At 40.3% G+C, this 25,532-nt stretch overlaps 1 protein-coding gene and 1 long non-coding RNA gene across 15 annotated transcripts in view; one reads left to right on the top strand and one right to left on the bottom strand.

Moving 5' to 3' along the window:
• Positions 1-25,532, top strand: part of ALK (ALK receptor tyrosine kinase) — a 317,869-nt gene that overhangs the window by 274,763 nt on the left and 17,574 nt on the right. For 8 of the 13 annotated variants that reach the window (XM_072035464.1, XM_072035463.1, XM_072035462.1 and 5 more), the window contains 10 exons: positions 8,768-8,930; positions 13,187-13,337; positions 15,729-15,860; positions 16,784-16,928; positions 17,785-17,967; positions 19,460-19,558; positions 20,153-20,305; positions 21,558-21,656; positions 22,589-22,775; positions 24,685-24,775. In XM_072035464.1, coding sequence (XP_071891565.1) covers positions 8,768-8,930; positions 13,187-13,337; positions 15,729-15,860; positions 16,784-16,928; positions 17,785-17,967; positions 19,460-19,558; positions 20,153-20,305; positions 21,558-21,656; positions 22,589-22,775; positions 24,685-24,775 — 1,403 coding nt within the window. The other 5 variants (XM_038176313.2, XM_072035465.1, XM_038176319.2 and 2 more) reach the window with 4 other exon arrangements.
• Positions 69-24,775, bottom strand: LOC106014733 (uncharacterized). Of its 2 annotated transcripts, XR_002398848.4 has the most exons (4): positions 24,659-24,770; positions 2,702-2,746; positions 1,871-1,923; positions 69-1,087 (listed from the first exon to the last, which is right to left on the bottom strand). It is a non-coding gene; the product is annotated as an uncharacterized lncRNA (long non-coding RNA). The 2 variants fall into 2 exon arrangements; XR_011808051.1 differs by lacking the exon at positions 2,702-2,746 and having other exon boundaries at positions 24,659-24,775.

Raw genomic sequence — 25,532 nt, 5'->3', positions numbered from 1 at the left:
GTGTTTCTCAGTCCCTGCTCTCAGTAAACAGTGCAGATGCTTGTTTGGTCCCTGGGCTATGCATTTTACCCAGATTTAATCTTGTTACTTTCTACATCCTATAATGCATTTAAGAAACCTCAGGCTGAGTCTGTCAAGGCTGTTGCTTTCATGGGCCCATATTTACTGTTGCTTTAGTGAAATAACAGGATCAGCACCACCCTGAAGTCCCAAAGACTGCATTGACCGATATGAGCTCAGCCAAAAGTAATTACAGCTAATGTGATCTTTGGCTTGTGTGATGGATCACAGGCTGTAGTATTTCCTTCTTAAGAAATCATATTAAAACAAGGAAAATGCTGTTCCTATAGCTCAGGAGACAACAGGATAATAAAATGCCTTCCCCAGGTCCCTGAGCCTGCTCAGCCTGCACAGCAGGAAGTACGATCTGAAAGACAGGTACCACTTTATTTACCTGACAGTATATCCAAACAAGTTCCATTGCTTTCAAGGATAAGGACTAGATTTGCTCCTTTGTAACTGAGAACAAGCTCTTACATGCAGCTGCTGGTTTTGCCTTAGAAATCCAGTTTCAGCAGAAGTGATGAACAATCATCATTGCCACTGTCCCTGTCCTCTCTGTTCTCAGGCCCTGTACCCAGTGAATTGCTTCAGCCCTACCATTGCTCATAATGGCTTGGCATTCCTCCAGAACTTGTACACAGGAGTCCAGCAAAAGGTTTGAAACATACAACACAGCCACACCCTAAAAGATCCTGAAGTTTCCAGAGATCTATTCAACACTGTTGTGTGTAACACGCAGGCTGATGAACACGCTACATGGAGAATAAGACCCTAGTTATGGTCTTATTCTCCACATAGTGTGATGGTGTTATTCTCTCACATTTCTTGACGATGACCAGTACTGACACGCAAAACATCCCTGCAGGTTTTACTTTGCCCAGTCACTTGCAGTGCAAGGTGGCCATGAGATAGATAGCCACAGAGCAATGCAAAGGCTTTCCTTTTCAATTAATTTACACGTCACTCACTGGAACGCCAACTTCTTGCTCAAATGTTGCAGGTGAAACTTGATTCTGGAAGAAGCCTGCAAAAAAAGTTGCAAGAAAGCCCCATTATGCCAGAAGATAGAAGTAACTATAGTGTAACTAGGATTTTTGATTGAAATAGTTAGATCTGTATAAAAGGCTTTGTGGTGTTTATTTACATGTAAACCAAGCTTACTTCAGGTTAGTTTTAATATCAGTTGGGTATTAGTTTAAGTAAAACTGAAAGCTGCTTAAACCAGAGCATCTCTCTACAGGGAGTTCAACTACCAATTAAGAAGCCAATTTAAATAAAACCAGTGCAATTTCCTTCTACAGACAAGGGCAGAATATGGGAAATTCAGGATAGACAGAGATCACTAGTGAGGAACTCTAGGAAAATGAATGACAATAATGGAAGTTGGGAAGAGAAAAAATAGTATTCTCAGTAAGCAAAAGGAGACAAGAAACAGAGTATTCAAGCTTTAATTAAAGCTTTCTTTTGCTTCTGAGTAGGCTGTAAATACCACGAGGATAGCCTCTTTTTTGATGTTTCAGCTTCTCATCTATCCCACTGCCAACTTACTTGTATCAGGTCATACAGAACAAAAATGGTGTGTTGTAAAACAAACAAAAATATTAAGCTTTTCCCCCTCAAATATTGTGATGTTTTGTGCCATCCAGTCTGCCATTGTGTGACCCTGCTTTCTTGCATAGAAACTGTCATCAAATCATTTTCTGGACTGGATTACAATTTTTCTTCAGCTCCAGTCTTTTCCCCACGGCACCTAGTGGTTGCACAGATTTTCTTTTCTGTCAGGGAGAGTCCTGTTACAAGTACTTACATAGCTGTTTCTCGGAAGAACTCTGAGTCACATTAGTTAATCAGATGAAGTAGCTGAAAGGAACAGCAGAGCGAGTATTAAGTAAAAGAAAATTACATTTGGTTGTTCTTTGCGTGCAATTATACTAACTGAACTGTTGGCATAATGCAATAAAGGTATCTGCAGAATTGTATTTTTGTTTTAAGCATCAATTAACACAGTGAACAAGCAGCTCAGCACCCTCCTCTCCAACAAAAGTAGCATTCTGAATAGTGATAGAAAATGTTTAAAGATGGATAGAGGGATCTCAGATTATGTAGTCATGAATTTCTTTATTGCAGAGTTTACACTAGCTTTCTCTAGATGATTTAAAAATAGCAGAGGTGCAGTACTGAGAACCAACATAGAACAGTTAAATTGGAATTACTGCTCTCCAGAGTTAATCATATAATTGAAATAAACGGGGTAGTTAACACATTTTAAACTTAAAATTGAAAGCTGCCACTACTCCTTAAAATGCAACAGTTTAAATTGTGCAGAAACTGCTATAAATCTCAGGAAATATTTTGAAATGATTTTGCCACCTCCTCCTGATATGGTCTCTGTTATCCAACATGCATTTCTATCACCTTTTGCAACTCTGAACAGAAAAAAAAATCCATAAAGTTAATAGCATCTCTCACTAAGCATCCTTTAAGGAAAACTCCATCTCTCTCCATACATGAAATATAAAAGAGAAAAATAAATTAATTTTCTTCATGCTCCTTTTGTTAGTTCCTGGTTCCAAAGTGTAACAAGAAATAAGCCATTCTCAACACCGTTCAAAGTCACCCCTTGTCCTGTTATACTGACCACAGATAATTTCCCCAATGGATGCCCAGGCGGTGTTCCATTAATCTATACAGAAAAGAAAGAAGCTCTGAGTATTTCTTTGAAATGACACTCAGGACAAATGAGGCATACATTCATCATTAGTGCAGATGCAGTTCTTGTTGAACTGAAAAATATGTCCACATTGCCTTCTTCATTTACAGAATGGAAAGACAGGGTAGAGATAATAACTCCATAAATAACTGAAAAAAAAACAGCCTCCTCTTAGTCTAGCCATACCTATGTAACTGTTTACAGCACTGTTATCAAGACTCACTAATTTCTACCTAATATATAGTGTGATATTCTCATACATAGCACATCCCCTTAACGTTTTTGTGTAGACATGTTTAACTATTCAGAGACTGTATCTGTAAGCAAAACTTAGGTCTGCAATTTACCATCATCCTTCAAACCTACCCAGTCCTGTTAATGTCTGGCAAACTTAATCCTGGAAAAGAGTGATCTCAGATTACTGCTCACTATTAAACAATAGAACCTGCAGCAGAATTTAAAGGTCTTTCTTCCCTTACAGCACTAAACCTGTTTCTTATATAAGTTTGCAGTATAGTTTGTCTACAGACTTCTAGCACAGACCAAGCCTGGAATTACTGGTAATGCATAACTCAGATTGCTCATGTACTGAATCAAAGGTATATCCTAGTACACATATCATGATGCTAATGGCAGCCAAATGTTAGTGAAGGTTAAGATGCACAGTATCCTGTCAGCCTCTAACTTGCCATATTGCCCAAATATTGCAAGGGAGTTTGTGAATGTTTTTACAAGTAGATAAAGCAAGTGTTCTGCTCGTTCGTGGCATGATATTCACTCACAGCTGCCTTAGAGGAAGAAGTATATTGAAGTTTCTGAGGGACAATTAATAGAATTAGTTGCTTCCATAATTTTAGTCACTGGGGTTTCTGTGCCCCTGAAAGTGTTAGGCCATATAACCCTTATTATTTATTTTTTTTAATCTGGTGGAAGTAGAGATAGCATCTTGGCCTGAAGAGAGGTTGTGGCAGTGCATTCTACACAGCGCCTACACATGGTTTACACAGTGCCTACACACGGCAAGCACCAATGCTTTCATTAGTGCATTACTCTAGAGTCCAAAGTAATTCCAGCACCTCAGTGCTTAGCTTGTGATTTTCTCAAATCACAGTAAAGCTTTGGCTTGGAACAAGTTGAAACTTGGTTCAAACCAACTTAATTTAAGAAATGCCAGTTAATACCTATAGGCCCTTGAAGTGTAGCTAAAAGGCCTGTGGCTGTTTGGTGATATGGAGTTTATATGCTGTATGTGACAGGGAAATTGCTTTCTACGTTAGCAGTACAAATGTACTTTAGGCTTTGTGCCACTGTTTTCCCTTCATTGTTGTTTGTTATTTGCAGCAGTGCTACCTTGGGCTTCAAGTTGTGTCAGAGCCTCAACTAAATTAGTCATTTTAAGTCTTATGGGGTTTTGTTCTTTTTCTTTGCAGAAGCAGGGCATCGCTTCTCTTTGCTGCATCTAAATTCCACTGCTGTTAATTGCTGCACATTTTATGTATCTAGCCAAGCTGGGTGAAAACAAGAATTCTTGATCTGCTGAAGAAAATAAGCAGCAGTGTGTGTATCTGCGTTAATATATCGGTAAATCTAAATTGTGAATAAAAGGTGGGAAGAAGAAATGTTTAAAAATCTATTTAGGTAGACCCCAAATAGCATTTCCTACAAAATGTTTTTCCTGGGACCTTAGTGGTTTGGTGGGGAGACTGCCAGGGAGCTTGAGGAGGGCAGATGTGTGGGTGAACAAGCAGCAGAACAAATTGTTCTTTTGTCAAGTTTCCTGTGGAAACAGGCATTCTATCAAATGAACTGATGTATAAATTATTCACTGAAATTTAATACCCTGATCTCAGAGCAATGTTCATTTATTTTCTTCCCCACATCCCAGAAAGGAATTTCCAGTTCTTAAGCCCAGCTAGTATCTTCCAACTGCCAATGTCAGAACATATTAGGGACCCTGCATTTGGCTGCCCGGTAGTTTTCATTATGGGAATGCCCAGCTGTTTCTGGAAATCAGCCATCTGTGACTTGTGTGAAGTTGGGCAACATTCCAAAATGTGTTACTTGTTGGGGAAGATTTAGACTGGGGAATCCTGCTTTTTTTGCTGTCAGGTGTGTGTGAGGTGCCAGCAGTGTTACCCTGTCACACGCTGCAGAACAAAGAGGCACGCAACAGATCACAGCTGGGCATCAGTGTTTCTCACCTAACTGCTTAAGGAGTTTCACTCCAGGGCTGCTTCTTTAGTCTTTGGATACTAAAATAATGCTGCAAATTGAATTACTGTAAACTGCTGTGTCAGGCAGCAACCCGTATAAATGCTGTCTTTGAGCTCATGAGACGTGCTGCAGTCATTTCTAGAATCAGGGAAAACCAGTACTTTAAAGGGGATGAAAGAATGGTTATTTGTACCTTAAAAAAGAAACAGTGGGTTATCCAAGGTAGGGATTACTTTGAGTCTGTTTTGATACTAGGTTAGTGGTTTAAGACCTTTGGTTACTGCTGTATCTGCAGATTGAGGGTTGGTTTTGTGTAACTTAAGAGTGAAGAGGGAGGAAAGTGTGAGGTTTTTAGTCTGTATCCAAAACAGTAACTGAGACCTATCCAAAACAGTAATGAAGACCTATCTGTCCTTATCATGTTGAAATGAGGGTCAACATCTTCCCGTGCCATATTCTGACCCATTTAATTCAGCAACAGAGCTGCTACATGTTGGAATAGCTTTTGGTATAAAGACATAAAAGTGAATATAAATGGCAGGAAGACTACTGTTTGCAAGTCAGTGCAGCAGTGACAAATGCATTGCTCATGCAACACCTGTCTGTTCTCTTTTACTGAAATCCTTGCTCTTTGAAATCAGCTGCCTATGGACTTCACTTGGGCCAGACTTCCTCCTGCTATGTTTTATGAGAATGTCTTTGGCAAGCTCTACTGCTTCTGAAACATGTCTTCATCCCTTTCTTGTCCACCATCCACCTGGACTGAGCAATTAAGTATGTTTGCTAGCACTGACTACAGCAGCTGCAGAACAAAGGAGGCTTTAGATATATTCTTGCTTATGCCACAGTGTCAACACAACAGCACCACTTTTGCAGTCTAAGTCCTTCTGTACTCAGTCATCTCCAGGTTCCTTATGTCATGTCATACTTGCAGGCATAATATGTCTGTGACTTTTGATTCTTCAGACTTGTCATACTCTGCTTTAAAAGTCAGGTTCTAAGAGCTTAGATGCACATTCATTAATCTTAAATGTATTTGGTCTTACCCTGATATTGCCTCTGCACTGGAAGTAAGCACCCTTTAGTCTGCTGAAGAACTGGAAAGTACTAATGCTTTTCAGTTCCAAGTCTAGAGGCATAATGTTTACAGCAGGGGGGCACTTTTCTTCTATTCTGACAGGACATTGGGGATCATTAAATAGCATTTTGGAATAAGACAGTTTATTGATCCCCTGTCCCTGGAACCCAGTGAGAGTCAACAGCTGCCAGTTTCAGGTACAGCCATGCTCTGTGTTGCACGTGTGATAGTCTAGAGGTAATTCTGCCAGGTGAGCAGATACCTAAGGAATGAGGTTTATTTAACTGGAGTAAATCATAAATGCAAAGTGTAACTAGAGTAGCAGTGTGCACAAGCTATGGTCTGTGCTAGATTTTATCACTTTCAGTTTTCCATTTTGATTCTCTCCAGTTTTGGGTGTATTGTCTCCTTGAAGGTCATCTGCTTCTACCCTTGGGAGTATTTTTGATGTTTCACCAGAGACATCCAAATGGCTTCTTACTGTTCCAAGTGAAGACATTTACCTATCTGCTTTACTAAACATATGTTTCAGCGCAGATGGCTTAGCCCACTGGGATACTACAATGTTAAATCACTGTGATAGCTGACAGAATGAGTCTCATCTTCCATTTTCTTTAAAATTTTGCTTTGGTTTTCTTTCTTCTTCTTTTTTTTTCCAGAAAAATAATAAACATATGTAACTTCTGGTATAAGACTCTAAGTTTTTCAGGATCAGAACTACTGAAGCATTTTACATAGGAACCTGTAGAACTACTTGCCTTTTTAGGTGCTTTTCCCTCATACCTGTTCACGTTTTTGGAGGGGAGGAGTGAAGGGGTGCATTTGTCTCAGAGGAGGAAAGGGGAATTCTTCCATTTGCTGTCTACTAATTTTAAGACTTTATACAGCCACCCATTGCTGAAGAATTTGAGAAACAGTAAAATAAGTGTGTAAGTATTCGTATAAACCAAGAAATGGTAGCAAAGTCCCTAGAAGGTCCATCCAGGAGGGTTTGGAGGAAGGATGGTGTAGATTTTGCAATAAGACAGAAGAGCTTACTCTCTCAGCAGTACTATGATTAGGAAGCTTTCCTAAAGTAGTTTTGCATTGCCTCTGAAACAGCCAAGACTGTTTTGAAGAGTTTTCAGAAGCACCAGCCACTTTATTTCTTACAGTCCTGCCAAATTGTTTGATCCATTTCGTGCACTGAACTTTTTAATAAGAATGAATTTAGCCCATCTTAAGGATTAGTTTGTGAAAACTTGTGCATGGCTAAACTAGTGTATTGCCTTTATTTCTGGCAGGTAAGCCACTCCAGGAACAATAATGGTAGACCTCTTGGCCAAAAAATATGTTGAACATCATTTCTAGACCAGGTCTGCTTAGACAATAGCTCCAAATGCCAAGAAGCAGATCCAGCTAATCTTCTCATTGTCTGAGTGAGTTAGTACTGAAGGAGTCTACATATGTTGTTTTGCATTAGAGGAAGCTGGGGGAAAAATTACTACCCTTTAATGATACCAAAAAGAGGACTGGCTGACCTGATGCAATTTGTAGAAATATATTTTTTTAGATGTGTCTTTTGACTTCAATGGCAGTTTATTCTACTAACAAATTCTATGTCAGCAGGATGAATTCCAATAATGGAGTTCTTGGATACTGTGTTTTAGCTTGTTAACAAGTATGGATGAGAGATGGGTACTTGTTAACAAGTACGGATGATTCCCATTTAAAGTGCACCAAATATCCTAAGTCTACTTATTTTCCATCCTAGTTTTGATTACCTAGGAAATATTTCCTGATATACTAGCAAACATGTTAGGGTGGGTTTTACAAGAGCATTGTGGTCTTGCAGCTGTGCTGGCCCTAATAGTGAATCTTTTTGGAAAAGGGATGACATTTCAGCATCATGTATTCAAATTAAAAATTCAGATTGGTGAGACAAAAATCAGCAAAGCTTTGTTCTAAAAACATATTTGAATGGGGCTAGTGTTGCATTAAAGGGCAAGGAAGTTTGGCAGGACCTAAACCCCCTTGCATTCCAGCTTGTCCTCAAATATCAGAGGAGCTGAGGGCAGCTGGTCTTAGATTCGGAGTGATGCCCAATTTGGCACTGTAAGTCCAGTCACATTCAATATATTAAATTGTCATGATCACGGATGTGCAAATAGCACAATAGTGCAGCACTTTAAGTGCACTTGCAGTAGTTGTATTGAATTATCATGATCACAAATAGCACAATGCACTTTCAGTCTAGCAAATGACTGGTGAAGTTTATTGAAGCAAAAGGCGTACAGGTTCTTTTGGGTTGCTGGTGATAAATACACTGTCTGCAAAGCATGTGCAAATACCAAGAATATGACAAATACAACCAACTATACATGTGCTAACTTTTGAAACAACTCTATAGTGAACTTATCCCAGAAGTCAACAATGTCATTCCAACTTGAAAAAAGGAAGAAAAAGCAACTTGGAAAAAAAAAATTAGAAAAATTAAAGCTATGCTTATCATCGTGGTAATTTTCAGGAGCTGACGCTGAAAAGCTGTCAAATACCAAAATGCATAGTGTTATGGGTCATTTGAAAGAGTTCTGTGAATATTTGTTCTGGCTAGAACATTTGGGCCAGGTTCTTCTCTTGATCCAGCAACAACAGAAAGTGAATAAAGAGCAGAACAGCCATTTTGGTTTTGGGTGTTCAGAGCATGCTTGTCCTCATTTCAGATCACTGGCTATTCACAACATGTGGTGCCAGTGGACCCTATGGCCCCACACAGAGCCAATGCAATAATGCCTACAGGAACTCAAACCTCAGTGTGGTCGTAGGAGCTGAAGGGATTCTCCAAGGCATTCAGATCTGGAGAGTACCAGCAACCAACACGTACAGGTAAGTGAACCATCTCTTATTCTTGTACTGTGTCTTTGCACTGAAACTTTCCCATGCTGTGGATACATGCTAGGCATATATATTGTTATAATCAGAAATTTAGTCAACTGTACATGGGTTTTGCTTCTCCCTGATTCTGTGATTTCCAGCCTTTCCAGTTTCAGATTTGTTGACTACTAGATGCAACTTTTTGATGAAAAAGGCAAGGGAAAGCAAAGCAAGGCAAGAAAAGGCAAGGCAAGGAAAGAGAAAGAAGAAAAGAAAAAGCTTGCATTAAGCTCTGCTCAGCACCCTAACTGTTTTGAATCTAGGTATAGTAAGTTGAACCTGTAAGCCTAGATCACCACTGTAGAATTGATTTTGGAAGCCAGACACCTAAATTTTAGGCTTTGTTACTGAGGGTGGTAATGCTTAAATCCCTTTGTGGAGTCATCCTTAAAGGGAGATGATCAGATGCAACTCAATACGACTTAATCTGATTTTTACCACTTTTTCACTTTTTTTTCTTCTTTGCTTTTGCTGGGAAACAACAAAAACAAAAAAATAGCCCACTACATCTGAATGGTAACATCAAGCCATTACATGCATCAGCTTATTAGCAGAACTGTCACTTTGAATCAAGGACTATCTAGCGTATTTTTAATGCAACAGTCCCTATTGAAATCAATGATGGTGCCATGGATTTCAAAGCAGAAAATTCCAGTGAAGGCTTTGGACAAATTTCAGTTAAAACTTACTGGCTACTTCTGATTTTTTTTTCTTTTTATTGAAAAAGGACTTTAATATTCGGACTAGATATCAGTCTCTAACAGAAGTCTACTGCAAAGCAGTTTTGCGAAAATGGTTAGGCGAGGCTACCCTCAAGCTCTACCTGAGTGCCTATTACCACAAGGATTGATGGTAATGAAAAAAGCATTAATGATATTTTACTCAGCTATCAAAAATGAGTTGCCTGAGGTGAATGAAATTTTTCAGGACCAGCATTCAGTAAATAGAGATATAAAGTATAGCCCAAAAGAGAAGAGCCAATAAACTTACAACATTGTCATTTCTTTAATAACGCAGGTCAAGAAATTGCCAAAATTTTATTGTAAAAATAGGCTGACTTTTGCTACACAATATGAACCACAGGTGAAATGAGGCTCCTGCTGGAAGAACCTGTCTATTTAAGTCCTATAAAAGACCTAACAGACTTTTAAAATCTGTATAGATAATAAATGGCTAATATCATTAACTGAGTGACATTCTTTTCTGCACCTCTAAAGGCTATAGTAGATAATTCACAGCCTGAGGAAAGAAGGCAGCAATTACAGGCCTTAGGCCCATTAACTTGACATCTTCCTGATTCTGAGCTACTGAAGAGGCAGGAAAGACCCCAGTATAGCCTTAGGAAAATGTCAAGTTGCAGTATCAATTCTAGATTTTCCAGGGTTTGGACCCACCGCCTGTATTCAGCTCCTCTCTGCAGACCTGCTGTAGTGTGCATCCTATAAGTCAGTCCGATAGCCATCTCCAATATACCTGACCCAGAGATAAAATCCTCCAGCTGGCTGTTGGGCTATTAAGAAAGCTATTACGGTACATCGGTATATTTTACACTACGTAATGTAGAGCAGTGAGTTACATTCCTGGTAATTTAATAAGAAAAATATAGCTCATGTGAAGACAAGACAAAATATGCTTTATTATTATTAATATTCAAAGATGGAAAGCTCAACTTTTTACAAAACTCTGCTAACACAAGCTGGCCACACCCAGAAAACCCCACCATCTATGAAGGCCTGGGTAGGCTGCCACGTGCTGTAGGCTGCTTTATTCGAAGGTTAGGGTACTACATGCTCTCATGCTGATGTAGACATAACAGCTGGTTCGATCCCACGAGACTGCACTTTGTATAATAATTAGGCAATATAAAAGAATGTTTTTCTTTACAGGATTTCTTTCTAAGCATTCAGGTCTTGTCATCCCACATCTAGGTGTAAGATCAAGTATGATAGAAGTAAGCTGTAACAAATTACATGTAACTATCCATTATACAAATTCTTTCTGTTTTAAAAGCAAGACTCTTTGGTCTATGTTGCTGTGTGACCCATTTGATGTCACTTCCACTGTTCTCTATCATATTGTCTCTCCTTGTAAAGTAAAGCAAGAACCTAGGACTGTGGAATGCAAGATGCTGTTCTCATTTGGCCAGCCTAGATACTGCATTTTTTTTATATTCTCAAAACTATCTCCTGTGTTTCCCATAACATATCTACTTAGAGGGGGATTTTTTTTTTCTCCAGAACTGCTTTGCACTGTCAGTGCCCTATGCACATTCTGCTCCTTACCAAAGACACCGTTGTTTTTTTTTGGTTCCTACATATGTCATAGAAAAAGAAAAGGAGGAAGACACTGTAAGATATTCTGTGTTCTGCTTACACATGCTCAGGGTGGTCTGAGTCTTTCTTCAGTGACAGTATGGTTAAATGGATCCCTCCCATTTAAAAAAAAAAAAAAGGAAAGGAATCCTGCTATAGCATGAAGTCAAGATAACCCATCTGTTTAAATAGTGACACGCGTTTTAAATATGGAATGGCTGTCACCCAAATCTGCCATTTGTTGTCTGCAGCCTTTGAATGAGGCAAAAATGGGTTCTTTCAAATTTCCTGACATCATCGCTTGTATGCAAAATCTGTTCATACACAGAAAAATATGTCCCCTAATCATAGCTGATTAGCCCTGCCAGCTTGCTGTGCCTGATAGTGCACCTCATTAGCCATTATGAAATGCTACAGCAAATCAGCTCAGTCTTCAGGTTCATACAGCATCTGTTCAGGGGAGCCCAGTATTGTGTCCATTGCTTTTTCTGCTGGATCCAGTGCAACCTAACTGAGGAATGATTGCTTTGGTTATTGAGAGTGGCATGAACATAATCATGTCACTTTGCAAGGATCTAACATGCTTTATGAGGCACTTGTTGCTCCATGTTTACTTCAACATTAGAATTACTCCATGCTGGCTGCCTCAGAGTGGTATCACAAGGTGAGTTCCTTGTGCTAATCTTTAAGGCAAGGAGATAGCTAAAAGTGAGCTGGTTGTCCCCTGAGGGAGCTGCCTGCCTGACCTTGTCGGGGTTCTTGTGCACATGGAGCCCTGCTGGCTTGTTCTTCTTATAGACTGCCTGCAGGACTGTGCTGGGCAAAGGCTCACCATGTGCTAGAGAAGAGAAGGAGTTAAAGAGAGCAGCACCTTTAGTGTAATGGGTAGGAAGCCAAGGGAAAATTTTGAATTCCTAGCCCTGCAGTCACTGTTTACACACTCCAGGTTGAATTTTGCTCTCATGGAAATAGCTATTTAGAGCTATTAAATTCAGTGGAGAATCACCTGCTGAAATAAAATCTGAATTGAACTTGCTTTACCACTCATTTGCTAGTGAAGTCAAGTAACTTCATGTTTTGTTGCAGCAGAGATGTGTGCTTTATGATGATATGTATAAAGTGCTTTGAAGGCCTGTGAATAGAAAGTGCTTCAAATATGTAAAATGCTTATGTACTTAGAAAGGGAGAGGAGCTGAGCAATACAGTACTACAGTCAAATCTTCGGATACATCAACAACAATAAGAACCTCTGAATCTTGGCTGCTTGAAATAAAAGTCCCAATGCCTTAACTCAGACTGCAGCAGCCTCTGTATGCAATCTAGCCACTCCTGGCCAGAGATAGTGTGATGTTCATGGGGACTGTGAGTTAAGCCAGGGAGCTTTTGCCTTCCTTGTTTACTGCAGGTAGCGTGACCATCTACTCTTCTACATTCTGGTCCTGGAAACTGCAGAACTGTTTCCCATCTGGTCGACAGTGTCAGGACCAGTTATGGTCTGCTTTCTCAAGTCTCTCTGTCAATTTTGCACATAATGGTCCTTTTAGCCATATGCATTGTATTTGTTGGTTCTTCTGCTTCCATTCTTCCTAGTGCTTATTGCAAACCTGTCAATGGTATGCCTTCTGAGAAACAAGATGGTTTTCATATACTGAAGTTTGAAACTACAGGGACTTGCTCACTGTGTCCTCAGCAAATCAGTGTGAAAGAAGCTGTTTTGTAGCTACCCAAGCCATATAGAGCAGAAGACCTCAGTCTTCAAACTTTGGGTTTAGATGTATTTAGAGTGTCTTTGGGGCAAGGTCCTGTGACACTATGCACATTTGAGGTGTGCAAAGAACTCAGTGCCCACAAGTAGTTAATATTATCTTCCACATTCCTGTTTTCTTTTTCCTGCAGCATCTCAGGCTATGGAGCAGCTGGTGGGAAAGGAGGGAAGAACACTATGGTGAGGTCCCATGGTGTGTCTGTACTGGGAATATTTGACCTCCAGAAGGATGATACTTTGTACATCTTGGTGGGACAGCAAGGAGAAGATGCTTGTCCTAGTGTAAGTGACTGTCCTTTCTGTTTTGACTTAATACGTTCTACAAGTCTGTGGAGTTTTATCTGTTTGCAGAGAAAATCATTGTCCTTAGGGGATTTAACGTTATGTGGTTCAAGGGATAGCTACAGTTTTACTAGGATGTCTTGAATGTCAAAAGCTAAAGTACCATGTCACTGTGCTCACTTCCCCTTCAACATTCAGGGCCCACTGAAAATACACTTCTGATCAGGCATCTGAGTGATCTGCTATCTCAGAGCATCTCAGGGGGGCGGGTTGGAGAGAAAAGAAACCCTGCCTTCCTACCCCCTGACTTTCTCTTTGTTCTGCTGTTGTATCCAGCCCTGCCATTGTCATAATACTCTGCAACTGGAGATGCCAACCTGACCGGGGCCTTTTACTTATTCTCTGTATGGGAACGGGGAAGATAAATGAATTAGTGCTGAGTCAATCCTCATCTTTGTGTTATTAACTAAACATTGCTGCAAATATCTTGATGGAAAGGAACAACTTCTGCCATTTTTCAGGCATAATAATAGGTTAATATTTTAGCATTCGTTGGAGGATAAGAGAATAAGAGATTCTTACAGAGGGAACTAAGCATTATGCGATGAAATTTTACCTGCAGGTTTGAGCTGGGCATTTAAATGCTGTGCATTTCTCAACCTTTAAATGGCTGGCATCCAAGGGGAGAAAGCTTAGCTGTCTTTTAGAGCAGGAAAAGGTTGAATAATGTAGACAAGAAAGAAGGGTTCTCAAGGCTGGGTGCTGAAGTAAATAATGTTAAAATTTGAATTACACACATCTACAAACAAACCATTAATAAGAAGCCTCTTTGAAATAGGAAATGCCCTAACTCAAATTTCCATCTAACGTCTATAAGTAGGACATTCCAACTCAGTCTAACATATGGACTCATTAAATCGCAGGCCACTGGAATCTTAGTGAGAATTTATTGAGTGCTAATGTAATTCCTTCATGGAGGCAAAGAGATTGTATTGACTTGTAGAAGGGACCTTTACTAGATTGGATTCTAATCAGCTATGTCTTTGTTGTGAAGGATTTTTATTTTTATTCAGTTGTAATCTAGTGGCTCCTCTGGGCCATTGACTTTGCCATTTTATTAATCATCTCCACCCAACTCCAAATCAATTAAGGAAAGGGAAGACAGGGTAGAGAAGGACTGTTTAGTTCCATAGACAAGACTACACACTCAGAATGGATGCCATTCATTCTCTGACATAACCTAGAACACATGCTGTGTTAACAGAATAGTCTGTAACCTGAGGAGGATGTTTTTATCATGTCCCTCTTCTGAAAGAAAACACATATGTGAAAGCAGATGGAAACAGAAGAACAGTCCCACTATACAATTATTTGTGCATTTTCCCATAAAGCGTCATTAACTTAGTGAATTCAGTGTGCATAACAAGATCATGTTACTCAGAAACTTATAAAATGAAATAAGCTAGTAACAGTGCTTGCAGCTTACAGATACTCAAAGCAGAGTCCATCTTGTCACGCACTTTAGTGCTCCAATTTAATATCGAAGCAGCAATTACCCTTTTTAGGTAATTGCTAAAAAATTGCTAATTGCTAATTTAGATCCAGAAGTACTTAGGAATGATAGATTAATGTTGTCTGAGATTAGTTAGTGAATTCAGTGATTTGCCTAATGCAGACAGTTCATTACATTTGGTGCTAACTGGTGAAAACCATGGAAATATGGAGGCTTTCAGGTTATGAATTTTCTTTAACATTGTATCAACGTTGCAATCAAAGGTGGGATAGCACCTGTTTTGGTAGCCTTTAACCAAGCTAGCTCTGGTAATAATAATGTCATTGCTGCTACAAAACAAGCTTGAGAGGAACAACAAAACTTTCTTGGAAGTCTGGATAAATGGTTAATCTATGCTGAGCTCATTGCTACTGTCCATGCTGTAGACCGTAAAGCTAACTCTGCTACATCTCTAATACACCTTAGTTCTAGATAGACATACACTGACTGCCTGGCCCCAACCCATTACTTGGTTACTCCTTTCCCCTGCTTGTGAAATGCAGCTGGCTAATAGTACAAAACATTTGCAGGAAATTCTGCTACATATTGTATTTAAACAGTTCGTGGAGCTGTATTTCATGGTGATAGACATCAGCACAGAACTTCACATTAAAATAATACAATTAAAATGGTAACAAATTCTTCTAACCACGACTGAAGCAAAAAAAAAAAAAAAGATTCTTCTAGAAGAGCATTCACCACTGGATATGTCATTTCACTGGAGGACAATGTGGACCTGTGGTTTGGGAGGGTAGAGGGACCACAAGGCCTGGGTATATGAGGATCTCAGAGAGATTCTGGTTTCTCGCCAGAATTCAGCCCTGCTCTTCTGTTTTCAGACTAATGACGTTATTCAGAAAGTCTGTATTGGAGAAAACAATGTGATTGAAGAAGAGATACGTGTAAACAGAAGTGTCAATGAATGGGCAGGAGGAGGTGGAGGTGGGGGCGGAGCAACTTATATATTTAAGGTATGGAAATAGTCTGTGCACCTTCAGCATAAACACATCTTGCCACTTGCCTCCAACATCACAGCTTGAAAATTTTTAGAGCCCTTTATACACCTTTGTACAGCACTTCGTGGAAAAGGTCCACACAGTGAGTTCTGCATGTCCTTCATTTCCAGTTGATAGCTGTGGTGAGCTGAGCTGGCTCTTCACACATTTCAGAATAGCTACATGGTATGGCCACACTTGCTTTAGTGTCTTGGAATTTCCTTTGCATCAGTTTGAATCAGATTCTTTTCAATGCAAGCTAAGATTCTGAAGCATAAAACTACAGCAAAGGGCAAATTCCACAGGACTTTATTCAAATTTGTCATTGTAGAACATTAAACTTCAGCTACATTTGTGGCTTATACAATGCAATGACAAGAAAAATTGAATATAGCCTGTATATTTTCTATGTGCAACCCTGTAGCTAGAGGACACTTAATCTTTACTGTTGTGTTCTCTCTGAGACAGTACTCATTGCAAATGCCAGTTTCACACCATTGTTAATACGTTTCAATCACCCAGCTTCTACATAATTCTACATAACTTTGCATGCTCAGGCAGTTTCCAGTGTAGCTGCCCCTTAGCAGTGGAGATACTGTATTGCACTAGGTAGAGCTGTTCCCCTTATCTGTTTCATTTGATAAAAGTTATCACACAGTAGCATTACAAGCTTTATAAGATCTATCAGTATTGTAGGTACAATTCACAGAGCTGCTGATGCCACTGTTCTCAGTTGCAGAACTTGGTAGGATTAGTGCAGTTCATTAATCTTGTGGATGTTGGTACATAAATAATGCAATGTTAATTTGTAGTGCTCAGCAGTAACGAGCATGTGGTTGAACTTCCATCTGTGAGTCTGACTCAGTCTGAATACTGCCTCTATTTCTGAACTTGTTAAGATGGAGAATGGAGAACCAGTCCCCTTGATAATTGCAGCAGGCGGTGGTGGCAGGGCCTACAGGGCCAAAACTGACACATTTCATCCAGAAAGGCTGGAGAATGATTCCTCTGTTCCAGGGCTGAATGGAAATTCAGGAGCTGCAGGTATGGAAAGTTTGTTCTTTTTAAGAAAAATATTGTGAGTATTTGGTGCTCTCAGATTCAGTGGAGCTGACATGCAGCTCATGAAAACACAGTCTGAGGAGCATGGAATTATAACAGATACATGTAGGATGTACCCACAATATGGGATATTTGGCCTAAATAAGGGTATCAAAGATTGTATAGCCATAGCAATGGCAACGTTCTCCCAGAGTAATGTAGTACCTCTGATAAGCAAAGTTTGTTTTATTTTTTGGTTGTTGTTTTTTGTTTTTGTTTTGATGTGGGAGTTTTCTGAGACCATCCATCTTCTTGCACGATTTTGTGCTGTGTATACATACTCACAGTTTCCCTGGCTCATGCAGAAGAAGCACAATTACACACTCTGTCTAGAGACCTTGGACCGAACAATCTGCAAAGCTGAAAGTGAGTTAGTGGTATGTTGTATTTTGAGCAGGGCTGGGAAATGTTTTCACATCCATTTCAATAAATGCCTTTTGTTCTGTGTTAGAAATGACATAGGGATTTTTTTTAAGTATTTTTTTGTGAAGAGAAGGGGAAGTAAGCCAGTAACAAGTGGTTGGGGAGTAGGTAGGGATACCTTTTGACATTTTCCATTGGAAATACTAGTCCTTGCATAGTAGGTGAAAAGAGGTGCAGATGTTTAACACGGTCGAAAGCCCTAAAACGAGGTCACTGTAGCACTCTATTGCAAGGACATCTCTTCTAACAAAGGAATGAGATTCTTACTTTCAGATGAGGTGTTTTAAATGAGTGCTTGTTCCGCAGTTCCCTACAGATTTTTTTTTTTACACAAAAATAACCTTTAGCTATGCCTTTTCTCTTCTCTTAACTGCAGGTGGTGGAGGTGGCTGGAATGATAACACTTCCTTCCTGTGGTCAGGAAAATCCTTGCTAGAAGGTGCTACTGGAGGAAGATCCTGCCCCCAGGCCATGAAGAAGTGGGGGTGGGAGACAAGAGGGGGTTTCGGAGGGGGTGGAGGGGGGTGCTCCTCAGGTGGAGGAGGCGGAGGATATATAGGTAAAGTGGCTTCATGTTCAAGGTGTCCCTTCCCCTCCTTTAGTGCTAATGATTAGCAAAAGGCTGATAGATAATTCTCCTGTGGATAGCATATTTGATTATAGACTTTACGTATTAGTATGTCTGTGTGTTTCCTTTTTAGCACTAGATGAACATACGACATTTAGCCTTTGAGCAAACAGCCAGATGTCAGTCCTTCAGCTGTAATCCTGGCGTTGCACTCTGAAAGAATGTGCCATCAAGATCCTGCTGTGATTCTTGAGCACTAACCCATTTGGGGTTACAGCACTGAAGAAGCAGGAGCCACAGCCTGGGTGCTCCATTGCCAGCACCTGTATTTTGAGTATTTTGGTCCTGGAGACTGGCAGCCAGGCATATTTCTGCCAGGGGAAGGACGCAGCTTCTTCTTCCTCAGTCCTATGCAGGTGGTCTCCACTGTCCTTTGGTTCCTGGGCTCAGGCTGCCAGCCAGAACCCCTCTTAATAGTGACAGTGGTGTTGACTTCAGTCAACAAGGAACTAATTCCATGTGCTGTGGGTCTCAGGACAGCTGTCAGATGGCGTTATGTTGATTATAACTGGTGTGGACCGGGTTCAAGATCTCCACTAATCATTAATCTCCTGGGCCACGTAGTTTCTTCAGCCATCTGCATTATGGTGGATGTTTTAACCCCTTGTTCTCCACAGCTTAAATCAAGTCCATGGTAGGCTTGAAATCCTGAGAAGTAATGAGTTTAAATGATTAAGTGCATGTTTTGTATGAATGTTTCTGCGTAATGCTTCTTTTTTCCAACAGAATGCCTTACATGATATAATTTTGATTTGCACTGAAGATGGTTAAAGATGAATAAAGATGGGTGGGGTGGGGGGATCTTTGCATGCTTTTAGTACAAAATATATGGCCTATACTATGCTTCTGCCACGTTCTATGTATTTCCCATACTTTGCTCCTGATATGTTCTATATGCTCAAGCACAAGTGAGCAACTCAAGTATAAATTCCTTCAGTCTCCATTCCTGGTGGACCACCCTGCTTTCAGGGTGCAAAGGAGAAGAAGGATAGCAGATAATTTATTCCCTCTGCTGATGCAGTACTTACCTCAATCAACAAGGATACTGAACTAGCCCATGAGCACTGGTGTTTTCCAGTCTGTTGGCCACATTAATATTGAGAAGGGCTTATATGTTTTCACAGCATCCAAATGGTTAAAGATGAACTTCCTCCCTTAGTTTGAAACAGTCTGCCTAAAACAGGACTAAGGGTGTAACAATCTGCAGGTGTAGCAATCTGCAGCTATTAAAATGAAGTTCTAAAGGTGGAAATCCAGTGTTTCATATCACAGTTCACTAAGCGTTCCCTATATGTTGAATACTTTGATTTATTCTCTTTTCTCATTTGGATGCCTCCCTAAATGCGCTGAAGCCATGCATGCTTATCTGTATTTTAGTGCTAATGAGCCTCAGTCTGTTAAGGTAACTTCTGGTTTGATGTAGGTGGAAATGCTGCAGAGGACAATGACCCAGAGATGGATGGGGAGGATGGTGTGTCCTTTATTAATCCAATTGGTACTTTATACACTCCAGCACTTAAAGGTATTCATGTTGGTCAGAAGTCTCTTTTAGTGAGTTTCTTCCATGTTAAGAATAGTTTGCATCTGTAGGACACTTTAAAAGCCTTTGGATACAGCTTAGTGTCATTCTGAACACGAGGGAGAAAGATTGCTTAACAAAGTCCAGTGAAGCATTTGTGCTTCCCAGAACTACTGCCACTCCAGTCTTCCCTAAGCCTGTTTGCCCAAAAGTCTGTGTGTTGGATGTGTTTTCAGTGCGTTCAGAAAATAACAAAAATATATATTTGATCAAAAAAATGTTTGCTTTAGAGCAGCCAGAAGTATGTTCAAATACAAACAGACTGGCCTGATAGATTCAGTCAAAGGGTTCTGAAAACGTTGCAGTGTTCTATCGCAGAGGGGGTAAGGACCAGGAAAGAGAAAACCTTTTTTCTTAGTCTTGGCAACAGCCTCCTTATTAACCTGGTAGAACTACCTGCTGAAAGAGGGCCAGTGCACCTCAGCTGCAGCGGGGCTCATTTAGCTGGACATTATTTTCCACATGAGAAAAGGACCAAGGGAACAATATGACTGATCTTTACAGTAATTAACTTGGCTTCTTTCATCCATTCCCTAGTGACAGAGGGGCATGGAGAGGTTGATATTAGGCTGCACCTTAACTGCAGTCACTGTGAGATGGACGAGTGCCGTGTTGATCCTGAGACTCAAAAAGTCATTTGCTTTTGTGAGCCAGGCACAGAATTGGCTGAGGACGGTGTGTCTTGTGTAGGTAAGTAGATGTAAGGGATAGGCTGATAGGGTATGAAACAGAAAATGAATGGTAAAAATCTGTAGATTTTTTTAATTTCCATTTTTCTGCATGTAAACATGCAGAAAGTCTTCTTTCTCTTTCTTAAAACTGGCTTTCTGTTGCATGTTACCTTCTTTCCTCTTGGTATTTGCTGAAGAGTTATTTTGCTAGAACACAGGCACATCAGTGCAGAGGTATGGTGCAAACAGTAGCGTCACTGGTCTGCTTTATAGTATATGTTTGGCATACTGGGCAACACTGAGTGTTGTGAGTCAAATTTTGTCTTCTAGAGACAAAGAGCAGCATGTCTGTTTGCACTGATGCTTCCATTTTGCTCTGAAATATTGAACATTTACTCACTGAAGGAATTTTCCAGCTAAGCTTAACTTCCAGGACAGTCCTCTTAAAACAACAACAAAAGTACAAGGTACAGAAGGGTGTAATTCCTGTAGATTTGGAAACATAAAGTGCATGTGCAGAATCTGTAAGAAATTCTGCATGAGGGATCTCTGAAGAAAACAGTACCTGTATTTGCTTTACTTGAGAAACTGAATGCTAGTTACTAGGTTTCCTTCATGTTCTTGCCCAGCTATTACAGCAAGTGATTCCAGGGTTTCAGGATCTTGCTCTCAGCTTTGTCATTGGTAAGGGAAAATCGTTCTGTACTTTCACCATCCCCATCTGTAAAGTGGGTAAAAAGCGTGGTCATTTTGCTGGGTGAAGTGAACCTTAATAGATGTTCATTGAGAGGTCTGTGATCCAAGTGAGGATGCAGCCATGGAGTACTTTGTGCTGCACATGTTATCAGTTTTGTCTGCCTGGGTTAGACACATTTAGGAGATGATATATCGCAGTCCTCCTGCTTTTGCTCTGATTTGTCATTGATAGTGGCACTCTAGACCGGACAATTTAATGTTCTTTCCATCTCTACAGCTCCTGTCCCCATCTTTTATGGTCTTGTTTTTATACCCAGAGAGTGCGTGTTAATTCCTTGATAGAAAACCGTCTGTTTTAATGGATTGATATCAATTAATATCAGAAATAGAGAAGTGAAATAATGAGATATTTGAGGTCCTGATCCTGAGAGCTGATCATATCAGAGGTTGCTTCTACACTATAGGAGCAGCAGATGAGTAAATGGAGGGAAGAGCAGAAAAATCTGCCTGCAAAAAAAGTGAGTACTGAAAGATCATTTTAAATGTAATTCCTTTTTCTCGTGCTTCTGTTACAGCTGAACCAGTGGTTCATCTCCCTCTCTCCTTGGTCTTGTCTGTAGTGACTTCAGCATTGGTTGCTGCCTTAATTTTGGCTTTTTCAGGAATCATGATTGGTGAGTGATTCTCTACGAATGATATTTTCATATGAGGGCCGTATCTGAACCAAGAATAATTGGGCCCTGGGAGAAAAAAGGTTCAGGTTTTTAGCTACTGCTGTATTTAATGACACCTTCCCCCATGTACTCCTTAACGTCAGTTTTCTGTAGTTGTTTCTAACCACATTGACCAATTTGAGGAGGTTTCAGTTACTGAGTGCATCTTTTAAGAGATATTATTGCTTTTGTTGTGGTGTAAAGCTGCCAGGACAGAAGTGTCACTGGTTTTGTGAGAGCTGTTGGTGCTTAATATCTAAAAACTATTTGTGTGCCTACATACAGATTTAACAATTTCCAATGAGATTTCATAGATATCAGTGAAGTGATTCAAGGAATACAAAACGATTTTAAACTGATTTCAAATTTAGTCCAATTCTGTTGTTTAGGAACAGCGGAAGTTTTGCAAAATAAATAAATTTTATGTACAATATTTTATTCTGAGGTAACAGTTTAGTCTGTCCTTCTTGAACAATGTGATACAATAATTTATTTCAGGCTTTTAGTCACTTCTACATGATTTAGAAAAATTGATTATAGCAAGAGTCTCTCAAGATTGGATTTGGCTAAACTAAACTAAACAGGACAAAAGAAAAACCTCAAATCTGTGAAATCAGAGATTTCTGCAAGTGAAATTCATTTTACTTTTTCCAAGCAGTTTTTGAGCAAGCCTGCTTCTTTATAACATATGTAAATCAAAGGGTTTTGGATAACTTCAGATTCCCTTTTCAATCTGTAACTATTTGATGTGCAGAAATGTGAGTGGTCACTGTTTGTTTCGATTCACTGGAATTTGACCATGCATCTAATTCCAGTGAGATGTGCAGCACAGAGCTACTGTTGTCTTCCAAAGGGAATATGTGTCTCTGGTTTACTGTTTTCTCTACATTTAGTATATCGTCGGAAACACCAGGAACTACAAGCCATGCAGATGGAATTACAGAGCCCAGAATATAAACTAAGCAAGCTGCGTACCTCCACTATTATGACAGACTATAATCCCAACTACTGCTTTGCAGGAAAGACCACATCCATTAGTGACCTCAAAGAGGTGCCTCGCAAAAACATCTCCCTCATCCGGTAAGTTCATCTTTGCCTTCCCTATGCCCCATGTTGTATACTGACATATGCTGGCTCTCTTACACAGGTTTGAACTCATAAAGGCACATGCAAATACTCACACACTTTTAGACTCATGCCCCTTCTCACTAGAAAGATAATAAATCTGCAGTAGTTAGGTTTATGTGGAATGGATTAGACTTCGGCTGTCTCCTTAACCTTTTACAGGTGCTGTGTTAATCTTCTAGAATCATAAGAGGAACTGAAGAGTCATCACGAGTAATTTGGACACATCTTTTGCAGACTTGGAATGAATGGCCAATTTCCAGCATTAACAGATGAAATGCTAGGAAGCCTGAGGCTTGTAGGGCACTCTTTGGGACCTTTGGTATAGAGAATGACATCTTTAAATACAGTAGGCGGAAAAGTAATGGTTTTGAGGCTGCAAGACAGAATTAAAAAGACAGCAATATAAAGCGAGCAGGATAGACAGGTCTAGGTCAGAACTTCTGTAAAGTTGGAAATAGTCTCCTACAGAAGACTTGAAAATTCAGAATTCTTTCCCACCCTGCTCTGCTTGTGCTGTGCAGTGCACACCACTTGTGAATATGGCATTACTCTGGTACCATGTTTGTTAAACAAAAATCCAAGAAGTAGGAGCAGAAAGTAGAGCTTGGATGATAGGGGACCTAATGGTGCTAAAAAAAGATGATGTTCAGAGTAGCCCATGCAGTCTGCAGTGCATTGCAGACATATCACATTCTTATCACGTTCTCCCCTACCTGCAGATCTTGCTGTACTGCATCTGGAAGTTTCTGGTGTAACCAAAACTTTACCCTCTGTTGCTGCTGCTGTTGTCACTTGGGCTCTGAAAGAATTTTTGAAGTGTGGCAAGCTGCAGAGAACAAAGGATGCAGCTGGGAATTGATGGGGCTGGGAAGTTTTGCTTTTGGGGAGGTGGGTGAGTTATGAGCTGTAGAGATCTGTTTTATATCCTTAGTTTGTAATAAGTTGGTCAGGCAGAGCAGACAATGGTGTCTCAAGCTGATACCTACAAAATGTTATTAAAGAAGTGGTTGAGTCACGGGCAGTGCAAGTCCTCACTGTTGTTTCACTGCTCTCAACAGAGTAGATTGCTCTTAGCAGCCCCTGTTTGAACTAGGAGGGCAATGGCCCATGCAAATACAGTCCACATCAGACTGGAGGACACTCAGTGCAGCTCTGAGGTCAGACCTGGCACTACCAGGAAAGTGTGTGTTGTAGAAGAGAGCCTTAGTGAAAGCCCCCCCTTTTTTTTTCCCCTGCATCCTTAATCAAAATAAAACTATAAGTTTCATAATATGATCGGTGACAGTAACAATTCTCAGCGTGAACTCCTAGAGCTTTACAAAGTGCTGTCATCACTATTTATTTACCCAGAATCACAAACCAAACAAGGGAAAGATCCTTAATTTAAAATTCAGGTCCTTTGACAACCATTGTGCTTTCTAGTTTCTTGTTCAATGTTTTCTTTAGTACTGATGCATAAACATGGGAACTATTATGCTTAGGGTGTGTAAATGCCAAGGCTTAAGACCTGTCTTTATTGACCTGTTGTGGAGAACCCACCACTATAGCACTGGCACCAAAGCAGCAGAAAGTGCTACCCATTACACTCTGTAGTGCCAGCAGTTCAATTTCACTGGGGACAGTTCCTTTCTGAGGATTGTTTTTCCTACCAGTTAAAGACATTGTGGGTCCAGGAAAGATTACATCAAGGTCCCATCTGCTGCGTAGTATAAGGAGAATTATCAGAAATAACAGTGCCAACATCCAGTTCTGCCTGTTTTGCTGCCATGAAAACTCTGACCCCATTCTGTGAGCTGTGACCACAGCATTATAACGTGTGTTCTCTGTAGTAATACCTTCTTGTCTTCTCTGGTCTGTCCAGGGGTTTGGGCCACGGAGCCTTTGGTGAGGTATATGAAGGTCAGGTGGCAGGGATCCCCAGCGACCCCACTCCCTTGCAGGTGGCTGTGAAAGTAAGTGACAGTGTATGAGTTATCATGATGGTTTCATGCACCTTCCACCTAAGAGTCCCAATGCATTATAAAGATGAAGACGGATTAAACATTTCTGTAGCACTGAAGGATGTGTTTAGAAAGGTTGCTGTCCTATTGCAACACTTCCATCCATCAAAGTGATGGTACAGCTTGTTACATATGGGCTTTCTATAAAAAGAAGTTGATTGTAAGTAGTTAAGTAGACAAAGATTTCCTATACAGCTGCAGTAGACTACAAGAATGAGAAACAAGTCCACCCTCTGTCCATTCTCTGCATGCTCTTCCTGGTGTGGTAACCTGTCCAAAGTCTTTGAGTCAGAGGGACAGAAGTCTTAATGTAGCCAAGAGCAGCTGGCATATACATATAAGAGGCTGTAGGCAGGAGTCTTTCCATTACAGGATGGATATGCACTGGGTGCATAGCTAAATCCTAAGGGGCCCTTGTAGGGTACTTCAGTCCTTCAGAAGCTTGGCTAGCTTGTTTTCTCCTAGACGTTATATAACAGCATAATCCTACTGCTGGTTATAGCTCCTAGTTTTGCTGGGAGGTAGTGGTATTGAACTATCTGAGAGCTCAGGAGCTATGGTCTCATTCCTCCTCCTCTACACAGTAGAGTCCCATATATCAGCACTGTTCCCTTTGCACTCTGTTGTATTTCCTGCACTGGTAGGAGGATGACAGTGTGATTGATGGATAATGCATCCTGATCTTTATCTTTCAACATGCTTCACGGTC

The sequence above is a fragment of the Anas platyrhynchos genome, chromosome 3 (assembly GCF_047663525.1).
Source record: "Anas platyrhynchos isolate ZD024472 breed Pekin duck chromosome 3, IASCAAS_PekinDuck_T2T, whole genome shotgun sequence".
NCBI lineage: Eukaryota > Metazoa > Chordata > Aves > Anseriformes > Anatidae > Anas > Anas platyrhynchos.
The sequence above is the reverse complement of the archived record's forward strand: the minus strand, read 5'-3'. Positions and strand labels throughout refer to the sequence as shown.